General features: G+C 34.6%; 1 protein-coding gene across 3 annotated transcripts in view; it reads right to left on the minus strand.

The window, feature by feature from the left end:
* The window catches only part of LOC150092726 (nucleobindin-2-like), a 159,362-nt gene that overhangs the window by 108,216 nt on the left and 36,688 nt on the right, over positions 1-14,458 (minus strand). The window contains exon 4 of one of the 3 annotated variants that reach the window (XM_090414463.1): positions 2,019-2,148. In XM_090414463.1, coding sequence (XP_090270589.1) covers positions 2,019-2,148 — 130 coding nt within the window. Of the gene's footprint in view, positions 1-1,889; positions 2,149-14,458 lie in introns of all 3 variants that reach the window. The other 2 variants (XM_090414462.1, XM_090414461.1) reach the window with 2 other exon arrangements.

A 14,458-nucleotide genomic window follows, 5' to 3' on the forward strand; every position in this document is an offset into this window, starting at 1 on the left:
TCCTAAATCCAACCTGTTCATCTAATAACAAACTATCAGTAATAATGGCAAGTTATTTTAAATCTTACTACATAATTTATATGCTATATTCAATATACATTAATATCCTTGTAATTTTTCAATAAACTTTTATTTTCTTATTCAAAATTGATGCTATTTTACTTCCCCCACAGATATACTGCAGGCAATCCAACACATTTAATAGATTCAGGAATCTTGCTTTAAAAGATATATCAATATATTTAACTATTTCTTGATTCCATCTGTATCCTGCTACTTTTCTTTTTCAAATGTTTCATTAATTTATAAACTCAGGATGAATCTATCCCAAGAATCTTGATGAGCTTTCCTTACTTTTTTTATTTTTTTTATTTCAGTTCTTTAAGTAACTAAAGATTCTGATATCTATTTCTAGAAATGTAGCTTATAAAACTTTTTGTTTTCTTTCTATAGCTGCTGCTATTTCATCATTCCAAAATTTTAGATTTTTTTTTCTTTTGTTCCTGTCCTGAGAACCTCCTCTGCTCTTTTGTCAATTTTCCATTTATGTCAGGGAAGATAAAGGAATTTGTTATATGTATTGAGTAAGTCATTTCTGATACAGAGTTCTAATACTATCTTCTTGGAGTAGGTAATTTTTGTCATTTCCCCTCTCTCCTAATAACTTCCATAACTTAAATAGTTATTCAGTACTGTTTTTTTTTTATGTGCCATACTGTATTAAGTTACCTCTACAAGCTATTGTGTTCCTTACTTGGTTTTTTTTTTTTTTGGTTAATGATTGTATAGTATATTATTGACTGTAATCCTCTGGCACTTATGGATTTTTTTAAATGTGTTATTTTTTATTCATAAAATGATAAGTCTTTCATCTTATGGCCATTTTGATTTAAATGTTTTCTGTATTTGCTTACAATTTATGGTATACTATAATTCCCCACTCTAGCATTAAATTCTCCTGCAATTATTTTTATTATGATGTCACACTAACTTTTCTAAATTGTAAAATATTTCACTTTTATCTACTTCTTTCTTCTGAGGCACATGTTCTATTACTGTCAAATAGCCTCTTGAACTTCAGTCTCATAGTAGCTATCCTTTCATTAATAAAACCATAGTTCTTCCTAGTCTTCCATTTTAGATTTATCATTATGTCAATAATTTGCTCTTTTATTCCATTCTAAACCACTGTAATCTTATATAATTTTCCATTTCTATCATTCAATTTAATTTTTTTCTTAATTTCAGTTATTACTGTATATTCATCATTCTACATTGTTTTTCAAATTATTGAACCTTATTATTATTAAGATTGTTTCCCATTAAAACTATTAAAACTGTCCTGCATGCTCAGTTTGATGATATATTTACAAGGAGAGGTTGCCACATGGAACTCACCATGATTTTGTTCACCCTAAATAAAAAGTTTACATTCCAAATTCATTATATTTGTTAGTAGTACTGTATTTTTAAATTAATGCTTGCATTTAAAAAAGTGGCAATCTTTTGTGGAAACCCTGTATAAAACTACTCCCAAAAAAAAAAAAAAAAAGCGGTTCAGATCTCCAATACTAAAGCAGATGAGAGTAGGATTCATCATACTTTTTAAATTCCTCTGGCTGAGGTGATAAATTTCTAATTATGTATTTTAAGAAAGTTTAGCACAGATAAATTCCAGAATAGTTAAAACATATTTCTTAATATCATATGGGGGTGGTCAGGGTTATCAAGGTAGTTACAGGAGATAGGTCTAACTGTATTTTGATTATTTGAAATTTAGGTAGTTACTTAAAAATATTATCTATACATTTGTGAATACTAATTGAAAGGTTAATCACACATGCAGGGACATACAAAACAAGAGTAGGCAGATAAAAGAGACAGCAAACCTAACCAGAAGCTACCACCACCATCACCACCCCCACCTCTTGAACCTTCACGGAAATGAGGTATAGTTCTCCATCGTCGGCCATCTGGTGATTCAGCCACAAGGTGGCCTTCTTCATCACGATACAGACCTAATTCTTTGCGTTCCATTTCTTGTTGCACCAGTGCTCTTAATCTGTCCATTTCCATGCGTTTCAATTCATCTAGCTTAGAGCGGATATTGTGTTTTACTAACTCCAAATATTTTGCTACTTCGCCACTCTATATATATATTAAAAAGAAAAAAAATGAAAAATTATGCATGTATTATAGATCTTGCTCATCAACTAAAGTAATATTATCACATTTTTAAAAACAAATATAATTCTGACAATATAAACTTTACATGACAAAATAAAGTTAAAAGTGCTAAACCATGATAAAAATAACAGTAATAAAATGATAATGGTAAAAATAATTTATTCTGAAAATAGTGATTCACTACAAGAATCTAAGAATCTCTAACACAACATAACTGAAATATGTGGAAAAATATGTGCAAGCACTAAATTGTGCAATGTATTTGTTCAAGTTCTTTAACAACTATCCTTCATGGTTGGCGACTCCAGAACAAATGCATGAGGTCATAAGCTCAAGGCAGACTTTTCACCCATGTAATAGTAGCTATAAGTAGTTCTGTTCACACTTCGTGCAAGTACTATGATCCAGACCTTGTACCCAGTAGGAATGGAAGTACTTGTATGTAGCTAGGGTAATGTTCCACATTCTATAATTCCACAATTGTTAATACCATAAACTGTTCTTTATCATGATACAGGCCTAATTCTTCTTTGCATTCTGTTTCTTTCCCCATACTCTTAATGTGTTTCAATTAATCTTGCTTATAATAGATTTAATGTATTACATTATTGTGTTTTATCATCATCAAATTCCTGGCAAGTACTCTCAAGGGGTGTACAGGATATGATAGTACTACATGAAAAAAATTACATCATTACTAACTTCCTATCTACAATTTTCCTCCAAATCAGTTGGTTACTTGTCAAGACTCCAACATTATCAGATCTTATATTTCTATCGTCTAAGGCACTTTGTACAGTATCAATCCACCTATATCTTAGTCTTCCTCTGGGTCGTTTTCCTGCCAACCTGGCAGAGAACACTTGTTTTGCTAATTTTTCTTCGCCCATTCTGTTTAAGTGACCATACCACCTGAGATTAGCTCTGCTAATGCATTCCTGGATGTTGACAATGCCAAGTTCTTTCCTAATATCCTCGTTTTAATATGATATTGCCATTGATGCCATCTGTTCACGCCTATAATTTGTGTTTTATTAATAAGTAATATGGTTATTCAGCCTATTCACAAGGCTCTATGTAACAGCGATTCAACAGCCTTTATCGTCTTTCATCTCCTAAGTACAGCCCTTTACAAACTAATCTTAATGGCTTTATATCTTCAAGTTTAGTATTATTCAGTATTATTATTATTTTGTTTGGCCAGGACACTTAAGACTATCTGGGATGGCTAGGGCATGAACTCCAAGAATTATCTCAATTCATAACAAAACAGAAAGTGATGTTTTGTTATCTTTTTTATGATAAAATATAATCAGGTTCATTGTTATAAAATGCTATTAATGTTAGACACAAGTTCAAGCCTGAAATTATTAACAGCATTTCAGATTGATATAAACCTTATCTTAAAATATTCCACCTGAAGAGGCAGATACTACAAATATATCAAAATAAATAATTTAATTAATCAAATATCATTTAAAGTAACTATATACAAATCATTAGACATACATGAAATTAAAAAGAATAATTTTATTCTCAAACACTCATCCAACTACATTAAAAAAAATGTATATTGAGCTATACTAATTAAAATACAGGTAGTCCTTGCTTGGCATGGGTGAGATAAAAATGATCATGCAAAGCAATCTTAATAATTAATGGGAAAAATTACAACTGTTCCATGACCTTTAAAATTTTTTGTCAAAACATTAAAAACTTTCTTACTGTCAATTATAATTTTTTTTTCTTTTTCCCCACATGAGGTACAAGAGCCTTTAGCATACCAGCGCCATGTGTGAGGTAGATAAAAGTTGGAAAAGAAGAAATTGTTGGGAAACACATCATGAGGAAGGCTGTTTCAAAGGACAGAGGTAGATGGAATAAATGAGAACGAGAAGAAGCAGGTTTGATGCATTTGCAGTTGTACTGTGAAGAGATGTTGGACAGCTGCTACTCTTGTTTTGACAGGCCTAATAGCAAGTGGAAGAAAGATGTTTGCCAATTCACTGAACCAGTGATCATGGAAGTACCCGAAGAAGAGACACAGAGCTGAAATACTGTGTCTGTGAGATAGAGGTCAAATTTGAAGTGAGCCTATCAGGGAAGAGCTGTCTATGAGCCAAACTGCTCTACTCTGACAGCATCAAGAATTTCAAGAAGGCTTTAGGTGCACCACCCCAAATGTGTGAACAGTATTCTAATGATGGGTGGATTTGGGAATGTATAGGGTTAGTAGTTGGGTGAGCATAAAATAGCTTCTTGAGCAGAAAAACTAAAGAAGTTAATGATGTGATGTGTTTGTGCCAAGAGAAGTTGGAGGTAAATGTCAGTCCAAGGTAGTTCATCCTGTCTGGTAATATGTGTATTATTCAGGATGAGAGAAAATGAGCTGAGATCTCTTTTGCAAGAGAAAAGGACTGCATTTTGGCAGCATTGAAGGTCACTAGGTTATCTTTGCCCCACTGAAATACATTAGAAAAATCAAGAATTAAAGTGTTTTATTTCTTTGTAAAAAAATGTATCAACAGTAGTTTGAACAGTGCGTTGCCTTCTTCTTTTCAATCACTGACAGACTTCGAAAGAGGTGACATGATTAGTCACCGATCATAACGTGCATCTGTTATTTAGTGATTTATGGACTGAAGACCTAGCAGCAAAGTTTGTACTTTATACAATTACTCACAGTTAATATATAACATACCGTAGTAACTGAAGTTTGAACCATGTTGTTTGGGGGACTGGTGTTAACTAAACCATGATAACTGAAATTTGTGCATATTGGAACTGTGCAAAGCGAGGACTGCCTGTAATTGCATAAACTCATAATGAGAAAACGTAAGTCAAGAATGCTATCAGTGATCCATTACAATATGCATTTCATGAAAAATTCAAAAATTTCAACATTGTCAGTTTACTGTGGATAGATTTAAAGTAATAAATGATGCTCAATTATCACTTTAAAGTTTGTTCTCAGTCATCCTTTTCTTTTTTTCTAACAAGAGAAATAAACTTCCTGAAGAAACAAAATAATCCTACCTTCCACAGATCATAACACAGGTGCATGTATTAATACACTATTTTATTTTTATTATTTTAATTAAAATACTATTTTAGTCATTAAGAACAAGAATAATCAACAGTTGCTTTGCTTTACTGAATTAAATAAATTTGTGCCGAAGTTTCGTCTCATACTCAATATGTATAGTAGCTTGTACATGTTGTTCTTTGACAGTGGCACTGCTGTTTCAAATTTAAATAAATTTGCAGTTCTTTTGTATTTTAATTTTGAAAGTGACATTTTGAGGGTTTGATGCAGTAAAACCAATAATGTAATATTTCTCATATTAATGTTGCCCATTTTTCTTCTAGCTATAACCTGTAAAATTGTAAACATTACATTAGTTTGCTTAAATCAGCATAGCTACAAAAATCCATCAGATTTGCTCAAGTGACTGTACTGTTTAGACAGTAGAGACTAAACAAATATGCCTCTGCAACTTGCTGATGTAAGCATCAGTTCATCACATTGCACAGACACAAGTAACTAATCTGAGTGTTTATCACATAATTTGTTTTTATAGCATGTTCAAAAATTGACTGTAAATTAGAAAAACTCTGTAAAAATCTAACCAGAAACTCTCTGTGGCAAGAACACCTGCCTACAAAGTTACCAAGAGTTGGACACAAGAGTTAAATCATCAGTATCCAGAAAGTTCACCGAAAACAATTTATCGAAACACAGTTAATGTAAATGCAGTTCCTCGAAAAAGCAATTCATTGATCAGCAATTAATCAAAAACCATTAATTCATCAAAAATCACAATTCACCGAAAAATGAATCATAAGGCATATTAAGTGAAGTGTATTTTTCAAAAAGAACTGCATTTTTTATGGGATTAACTTGTGATGCTGTTGAAGCTATACATGTCATTGCCCTTATACACTGCATGGAAAGAGGTCAACAGAGACCATAGTGTGAGGAACCATGTAGCCCATTTTAATATGGTGTAGGACTTCTTTCTGCTGACTGCAGTAATCCTATAGGACACTTTTCATGAGCATATGATAGCGTTAAATAGGTATTTTAGACCATTCACATCCTATACATATGTAACGAGGTCCTGGACTGTTGTGGGGGCAGATGTCCCTTGACTGCACTCAATGCTCCAGTTCATCCCACATATGTTCAATAAGGTTGAGATCAGAGCTCTGTCGAGGCTGGTCAAGTGTGGTGATGTTCATGTCTACAAACAATGCAATTACAACGGCAGCCTTATGACATGACGCACTGTCTTGCTGAAAGAATACAATGGTCAGTTCTGAAGAAACGCCACAAAGCATTGCATTGTCCAGAATGTTCAGATATCTCTTGGAGTTCAATATTTGTGGCACCACAAACAGAGGTCCAAAGCCAAAACGGTGGGGGGGAGGAACATACCATCACACCACCACGTCCGAATTTCATAGTTGGGGGTTACACACTCTAGTAAAAGATGTTCACCGGGCATCTGCCACACCCACATCCATCCATCTACTGGGTAGATGGTGCAGCATGATTCGCTGCTCCATAACACAGCTTTCCAAGTTCTCATGTCCCACTGTACATGCTCTTTGAACCCCTGAAGATGATGCTGCATGTTGTTTCGTGTATTGTGGAGCTTGCACTGCGGTCCTACTGTGGATACCCATGTTGTGAGTTGAGATTATGAATGTTTATGTTCAGATTCATGTTCCAGTTGATGCCCAGAACTCTGTATTCAACATGCTGACTGACAAATGGCTATTTTTTACATATTATCCTTCATTTATATAACTATAGGGCGAGTGTGGTGGGTTATCCACTGTAGGTGGTCCTTGCAGTTGAAGCACTCCCTGTGCTTCAATCTCAATATGGTATCACTGATTGTTGTCCTGGGATGCTCCAATTTGTTAACAATTTGCTGAAGAGATAGTCCTACATCATGACATCCTATTTCACCTCTTTCAAACTATTTCACTTGGACACAGTTGCAGACTTGGGAGCATTGTATTCCTCCAATTTATACCGGCTGGCATGATCTGCCTTGCCCATAAGGGATGTCCACTGACTTTTTCTCAAGCAGTGCATATGTTATGTAGCCGTGTCTGGTACTTTTTTTTTTGGAGGAGGGGGGATATTTTATTCAGTCAGTACATGCATTTCGTGTATTTGTCAGAAAAGATTATGTAAGATGGCATATCACTGTGTGTGTGTGTCTTGCAGGAATGTTCTGTATAAGTTGGTAAGGGATTACATCACTGCATGTCTTGTGGGTATGTTCCAAGGGTTTAACAACAGCTTTAATTTTCCTTTTTACCACGAGTCAGATTTACTCAAGTTTCAAAGGAGTATACTTTGAGAGACTGCTACATCACAAACTAGTAATTAAACTGTAACTGATGAGTTGAATACTAGATTAAGGCAGTAGATTGGAGAATAGCTGTCTGATAGGTATCAGCAAGTTGAGTTTGTGGGGTGCAATATCCCAGAAGAGGAAAGCCACTAGTGGTCTGCCCCAAGGGTCTGTTTAGTTGCCATTGATGTTTAATTTGTATAAATGATATTGGGTAGGTCTTTAATGGTGATATACAGTTATTTGCAGATGATGCAAAGTTGGGAAGAACTATGAGGAGTACAACTGATGTTGTACACCTCATAGTAGCCTTGAAAATGGACCCGAACAGACTTTCTGAATGGGGTAAGTTCGATGCAGCAAAGTGTAAAGCTTTAAAGTTTTGGAAGAACAGATGGAATGCAGAGTATAAGATCTGGGGGTGATATCTTAGAGAAGGTGGAGGAGATGAGGTATCTGGGATGTTGGTTGATATGACCGGAAATTTTAGAGACATTTTGCTAAAATTGTGAGGACAACACAGCTCATTATAGGAGTAAAGATGTTTACGATTCCATTATATAAAGCTTTGATCAGACTGCTGTGCTCAAATTTGGTTACTGGGTTTTCAAAAGAATCAAGAGATGTTGGAATGGTTCAGAGGCAATTGACTAAAATGGTTTCAGGTCTCTGGAATGCAGAGTATCAAGAGGAATTGAGAGAATGCAAACAGCAGTCTACTGGATAGGACAAGTGTGTGTGTAGGGAGGGGGGGATAAACATGATCAAGATATATAAGTCAGTAAGGGGCTATTACCAGATTAATGTGGATCATATTTTTCATAGATTGGGTAGTGACCTGGGGAAGGACAAGAAGCCAATCCTGGAAGATGTATAAAAATGGCATGAGCAAATCGGTGAGGAGTAGAATTTTTGCATGGAGAAGTTGTGGGTGGTTGGAATGCATTGTCCATTGTATGATGGAGAACATCCTGCAATGAGTCGTTGACTTCAGAGATGTATAATAATAATAATACAAGTATACCCTGATTGTATGGCATGTTAGGTTCCAGACCATAATCATATAATGAATTTCGTCATATAGTATAGCGAATCACAGCCTCCTTTATCACTTCTAAAATGCATGTAATGGTTAAATATAATTTCAAGCAGCCATATATGTGCGTACATGATGTAAATAAAGCATTCGTTTATGTTGCTATGCAAAAGAAAAATTTTAAATAATTTTTGCAAATATAAAAGTTATTCTAAATGGCTTTGCTCGAGGGAACATGCCAAACACTTAAAAGTTTTTCCATTTTGTGAATGAGTGTCATGCTTCCGGATAACTGTTAGTCATGGGAATCTGCAAAGGGGACAAACAGGGCTCCCCCCCCCCCCAGATTGAGTAAAAAATTCCACAAATTATAATCATGTAAGTGATTGAGATATGTAACCTTACACCCTTGACCATGAGACGCTTTTTCTGTCTTAAAATTTTATTACAGGCTGGCCAGTTTCGGCCCATGGCGAGATAACTACAGAGCATGTGTTTCATCTATTGCAACAATAAAACACGTGTTCCCGTTTTTGGTTCATCTTTTTCTGATTTGTGAAAAAAATGTTCTTTACTATTGTGAACAGCGACCAGTTCGTTGGCCTGCTGTGTCTAGTGAGTCACTGAGTGAAGTGTGAATTGCAAATTTATAGTAAAACAAATTTAAAAAGAAAAACACATTTTTAAAAGATAAGCATATGTAAAAAACCTAAAAAATTAAATAATTAAATAAAAATTTATTGATATAATTATTGGTCTCCAAGCTTTGCCTCCCCTCCCCCCCCACCTGGAAAATTTTCTGTGGACGTCCATGATTGTAGTATTCACTATTGCAGCACTTTTCACTTTACATTTGTTATTAACAATTATAACAACAGTAGTGTGAGGTTAATCTGGAGCCTCTCTCAGTCTTCTATATGCCATTGTCACTAAATTTAATAATTTTAATCTTAGCATGTGAAAGGGTTTAAGCATCTTCTTTTCGCTGGAAGTAACATTATACACTTATTTTGAATTCTATCAAAATAAGTGTATACTGCGCATCTGTTAATTTGTGGGAACGTCTTGTTGCTAAAATGTGCAATTATAATTGCACATTTTAGCAACAAGTGAATGCAGTATCATATAACGAGTGAATGCAGTATCATATAAATGGACAATGGTCATAACTGAAGAGTTGTATAAGAGGATCGTATTAAAGTGAAGCGTCATAGGCAGGTATTACTGTAATAATAATAATAGGAAGAAGAATATAATAACTTGAAAGAACTCTTCGTGTGTTGCTGGGAAGTACTGCTTTTCAAGTTATTGTTAAATTACGAGTAAAATGTAATCACCGAAGCTTTCTGGTCACATCAATTTAAAAAAATAAAAAAAAAGTAGTAAATAACATTTTCAGCATAATGGCTTTCTCACAAACAAATGAGAAATATTTATCAGAACAAAGTGTAAACAAAAATGGTAGTTTCACTTGAATATAAATATACAAGTCTGTTTCTAATGAAAAGTTTTCCTGAACTGTTTATTACCATACTTCTTTTCAATCAAATGGAGAATAACAACTCTTCCATCCAAAATTTAAAAAAAAATCATAATTTCTTTTGTGCTGACCCCAAACTAATAAATTATTAATTAATATTTTTAAAAAAAAATGCGTTTAAAAAAAGCAGATAATGGTGCCCACTCTGCTGTGAAAATTTCACTTAACTCCTTTGTTAGCTTCTAAAGAGTTAAAGGAGAAAATAAAAGATTACCAATAATTTTAAAGGTAACTAAAATGATAAATGATGGTGAATGAATCGCAGGAGTATTGGCAGTTACTATGAACTGCCCAACTTCTTGTTCACTTTATGTATCAAGCAATTAGTTGTGGTTTTCTCCCCCCCCCCCCAAAGCTCTCAGTATAAACAAATCTTTTTTTTTTTTTTTTTTTTTTTTTTTTTGAGAGTTCTACTTTTATAAAATCACCATGTCACTTCAAATTGGAAAACAGAACTTCCTTCGAACTGGTTATTCATTTGCTGCAGCAAATGGAATTAGATTGTGAATAGATTTATGACAGATGTATTGTTGAATGAGGATATCTAATCCATCATGCTGAATTGAGCAATTTCTTTTTCCAAACAGTCTGTCCACACGTCTTTTTCCAAACTTTTTACAAAGTTCTTCTATTTTAATAATAATAATGTCATTAATATGTAATAGGAACACTATGGTTGTGCCAGTGTCAGAAGGCTCCCAGTGACATATTTTATGAAAATTGTCAAAGTGAAAGACGCATAGCTATGAATTTGAGAAGGGCGGTAGTAACCAAACTATGCTATCGATATGCACTTCATCTCTAAAATACCTTAATTTGTATAATCTCATATATTGCAACCAATGGAGAAAAAAATGACATTTCAAATATATTGCTGCTTTTAGGTGCATTGCTTAAAAGCATGCCAAAGGGTGCACTAAATTAATCATAACCAAGCAAGTAATTTACAGTAACCACTCTGTTGACACTTGAACTAATCCATATGATCTATCATGATTTAGGCAGGGAGGGGAGGGGATGACAAATTTAGAATTATGACACTAACAATGAAAAATGAAAAATGTCACAACCCAAGAAATTGTATAATGAATGTTTCCCTACTATTAGTTACCAAAGGTGGGTTAGCCAGTCTCATACGGAGGTAGGGGGTTTTTTCACCTAGAAACTAGGGTTTTTCATCACCCAGAACAGGCAAACCGGCCCTGTGAACACACCCTTCTACAGACACCTCCAGGAATAAGGAGTAACCAACCTATTCCATAGGATTTCGGTTCTGAATACCTACACATTTTAAAATGTGTAGGTCTATGTGTGAACATAAATTAGGATAGGATAGGATAAGACTACTAGTCACTCCTGAATCAGCATAGTTAACTTGTAAAATCTATCAATTGTCCTAAAACGACTGTGTTTCATAGCTGAATTTAGTGCTAATAATTTCAATTCAATTTCCTGAAAAAACTGCTGATACTGATGTGTCATTTTCCACAATATGTAGATTAATGATGCAAAGAATATGATTGATTTGAAATTGGAAGTGATCACTATTTAGTCTTGAGCAGGAGAAAATTGAATTTTATATTGAAAAGAAGAACATGTAAGAAAGTTTTAAAGCGAATAAAAGTTGAGCAGCTCTCAGATGTGAACTGTAGGCTAAAATACACAAAGATTATTGAAGAAAAAATGAAAGAGTTTGAGAACAGGAATCAAACTTTGGAGATTCAGTGGCAAACTCTGCAGAAAACATTGATTGATTCTGCCAGAGAGGCATGTGGTGAGGTTTTCTGCAAGGATAGAAAAATCAGAACTCCATGGTGGACACAGGAAGTTCAAGAGGCAGTGAAGGAAAAGAAGAAAGCATACCAAAAGTTCCTGTCAAATAAGTCAGCTTATGCTCTTAGAGAATATAGAGACAAATGCAAGAATGCTAAACACTGTGTAAAACTAGCTATACAAAAATCATGGGAGGACTTTGGCAAGAATATAGAAAATAAATATCAAGAAGGCGGCAAAATATTCTGGAGGTTGTTGAAGAAGCTTAAGAATGGAGGAAAGAGTGCTGTAAAAGGAATTAGAGATGATAAAGGTGACATGAAAACAGGAGAAAAAGATATCCTTGAAGTATGGAGTAATTACTTTGAAAAACTGCTAAATGAAACAAGCAGTGATGACAGCACAGTGGTAAAAAACACTGACCAGGCATGCAGTCAGAAATACATATCCATACTTGAAGTAGAAAAAGCCATCAAAGGCTTGAAATGTGGAAAGGCAGCAGGAGTAGATGATACTCGACCAGAAATGCTGAAGTATGGTGGTATAAGAGTCTTACAGTGGCTGCACTGCATAGTTCAGAAAGCCTGGACAGAGGGACGAATTCCCGATGACTGGAGTAGAGCTCTCATAGTACCCATATATAAAAAGGGAAATAAAACTGCATGTGAGAATTACAGAGGTATTTCCCTACTGAGTGTTCCTGGCAAGATCTATCCAAGTATACTTGAGAAACGGTTGAGAAGAATTGTGGAAGAAAAGATTGGTGAAGAATAAGCTGGATTCAGGCCAAATAGAGGCTGTCAGGATCAGATCTTCACTTTACGACAAATAGTCGAGAAAGCACGGGAATATAACAAAGATCTGTATTTAAGTTTTGTCGATCTGGAAAAGGCATATGACAAGGTGCCAAGAGAGAAGCTATTCAATACGCTGCAGTTATATGGCGTCAATACAATGGGACATTATATCAAGCAATACTTAGTCTTTATTTGAGTTGTAAGTCAGCAGTTAGAATTGAAGGAAGTACAGGAAGATGGTTTAATGTTAAATCTGGTGTGAGACAAGGATGTACATTATCCCCTCTGTTATTCATTATCTATATGGATCACATTATGAAGGAAAGTGGTATTAAACATGATATCGAAATTGGAGATGTTAATGTCAGCTCTTTGCTTTATGCAGATGATGTTATACTTCTAAATAAATCTGCTACAAGTCTGCAAGATTCTCTGACTAAATTGAATAGCTGTTGTAATAGATATGGTATGAAGGTCAGCAATAAAAAGACAATGAAAATAGGTAAAATTGTTGAAAATGTCAACTGTGTTGTGAATGGAGAACCTTGAACAAGTAAAACATTTCAGCTACTTAGGCACGATTTTTACTGAAGATGGTAAATTAAATATAGAAATAGAAAACAGAATCAGCAAAGCTGGTATGGCGGGAAGTCAATTAAATAAATTCATATGGAATAAGAGAGAAATTAGTCGGAACACTAAATTAGCTGTATACAAGACAGTGTTCAAACCAGTTTTAACTTATGGATCTGAGAGCTGGGTGAGAAGTAAAACACTTGACCAAAGACTAGAGGCTGCAAATATGAGAGTCCTGAGAAAGATTACAGGCATGAACAGATGGCATCAATGGCAATATCATATTACAAATGAGGATATTAGGAAAGAACTTGACATTGTCAGCATCCAGGAATGCGTTAGCAGAGCTAATCTCAGGTGGTATGGTCACCTAAACAGAATGGGCAAGAGAAAGATTAGCAAAACAAATGTTCTCTGCCAGGTTGGTAGCAAAACGACCCAGAGGAAGACCAAGATATAGGTGGATTGATACGGTACAAAGTGCCTTAGATGATAGAAATATAAGATCTGATAATGTTGGAGTCTTGATAAGTAACAGACTGATTTGGAGGAAAATTGTAGATAGGAAGTTAGTAATGATATAATTTTTTCATGTAGTACTATCATACCTGTACCCCCCTTGTGGGTACATGGCAGGAATTTGATGATGATGATGAACTAAATGTCATGAAAGGCACAGTATAAAATAAATATTTAGGGACACTAAGGGGAGGAGAAGCTTGAATATTTGTATTTGGGTGATATCTCGTATATAGATAAGATTTGGATAAAGACAAGTAGAGTTTCACATGTAAGGATAGTTGAAGGTCTAATAATTGTAAATTGGGACACAACACTAGTTTCAGCTTTTTACAACCTTCTTCAAGTGTATTTATAAAAGAAAAGAAAAAACATTAAATGTTGAAAGTTTATTTTTCACTTGGTCCGACTATAGTAAATTTAGTTTAATCCTTTATCCAAGTGTGTGCAAACAAAGTTTGCACCTGAAAGTATCTTCAGGACTGGGGTAAGGTGGTACAACACCGAGCGACTCCTTGCAAAGGTGGAGCTAGCTACCAACACTCCTATCTCAGTATCTCCCATAATGCAAAACACATCTCCTTGCGGATATGTATAATGTTATGCATTAACATTATACATATGAGTAGCGGCCCTTCCCTTAATGCATAACATTATA

Source organism: Typopeltis vanoorti, chromosome 25 (genome assembly GCF_054136105.1).
Source record: "Typopeltis vanoorti isolate ZY-2024b chromosome 25, IOZ_Tvanoo_1.0, whole genome shotgun sequence".
NCBI lineage: Eukaryota > Metazoa > Arthropoda > Arachnida > Uropygi > Thelyphonidae > Typopeltis > Typopeltis vanoorti.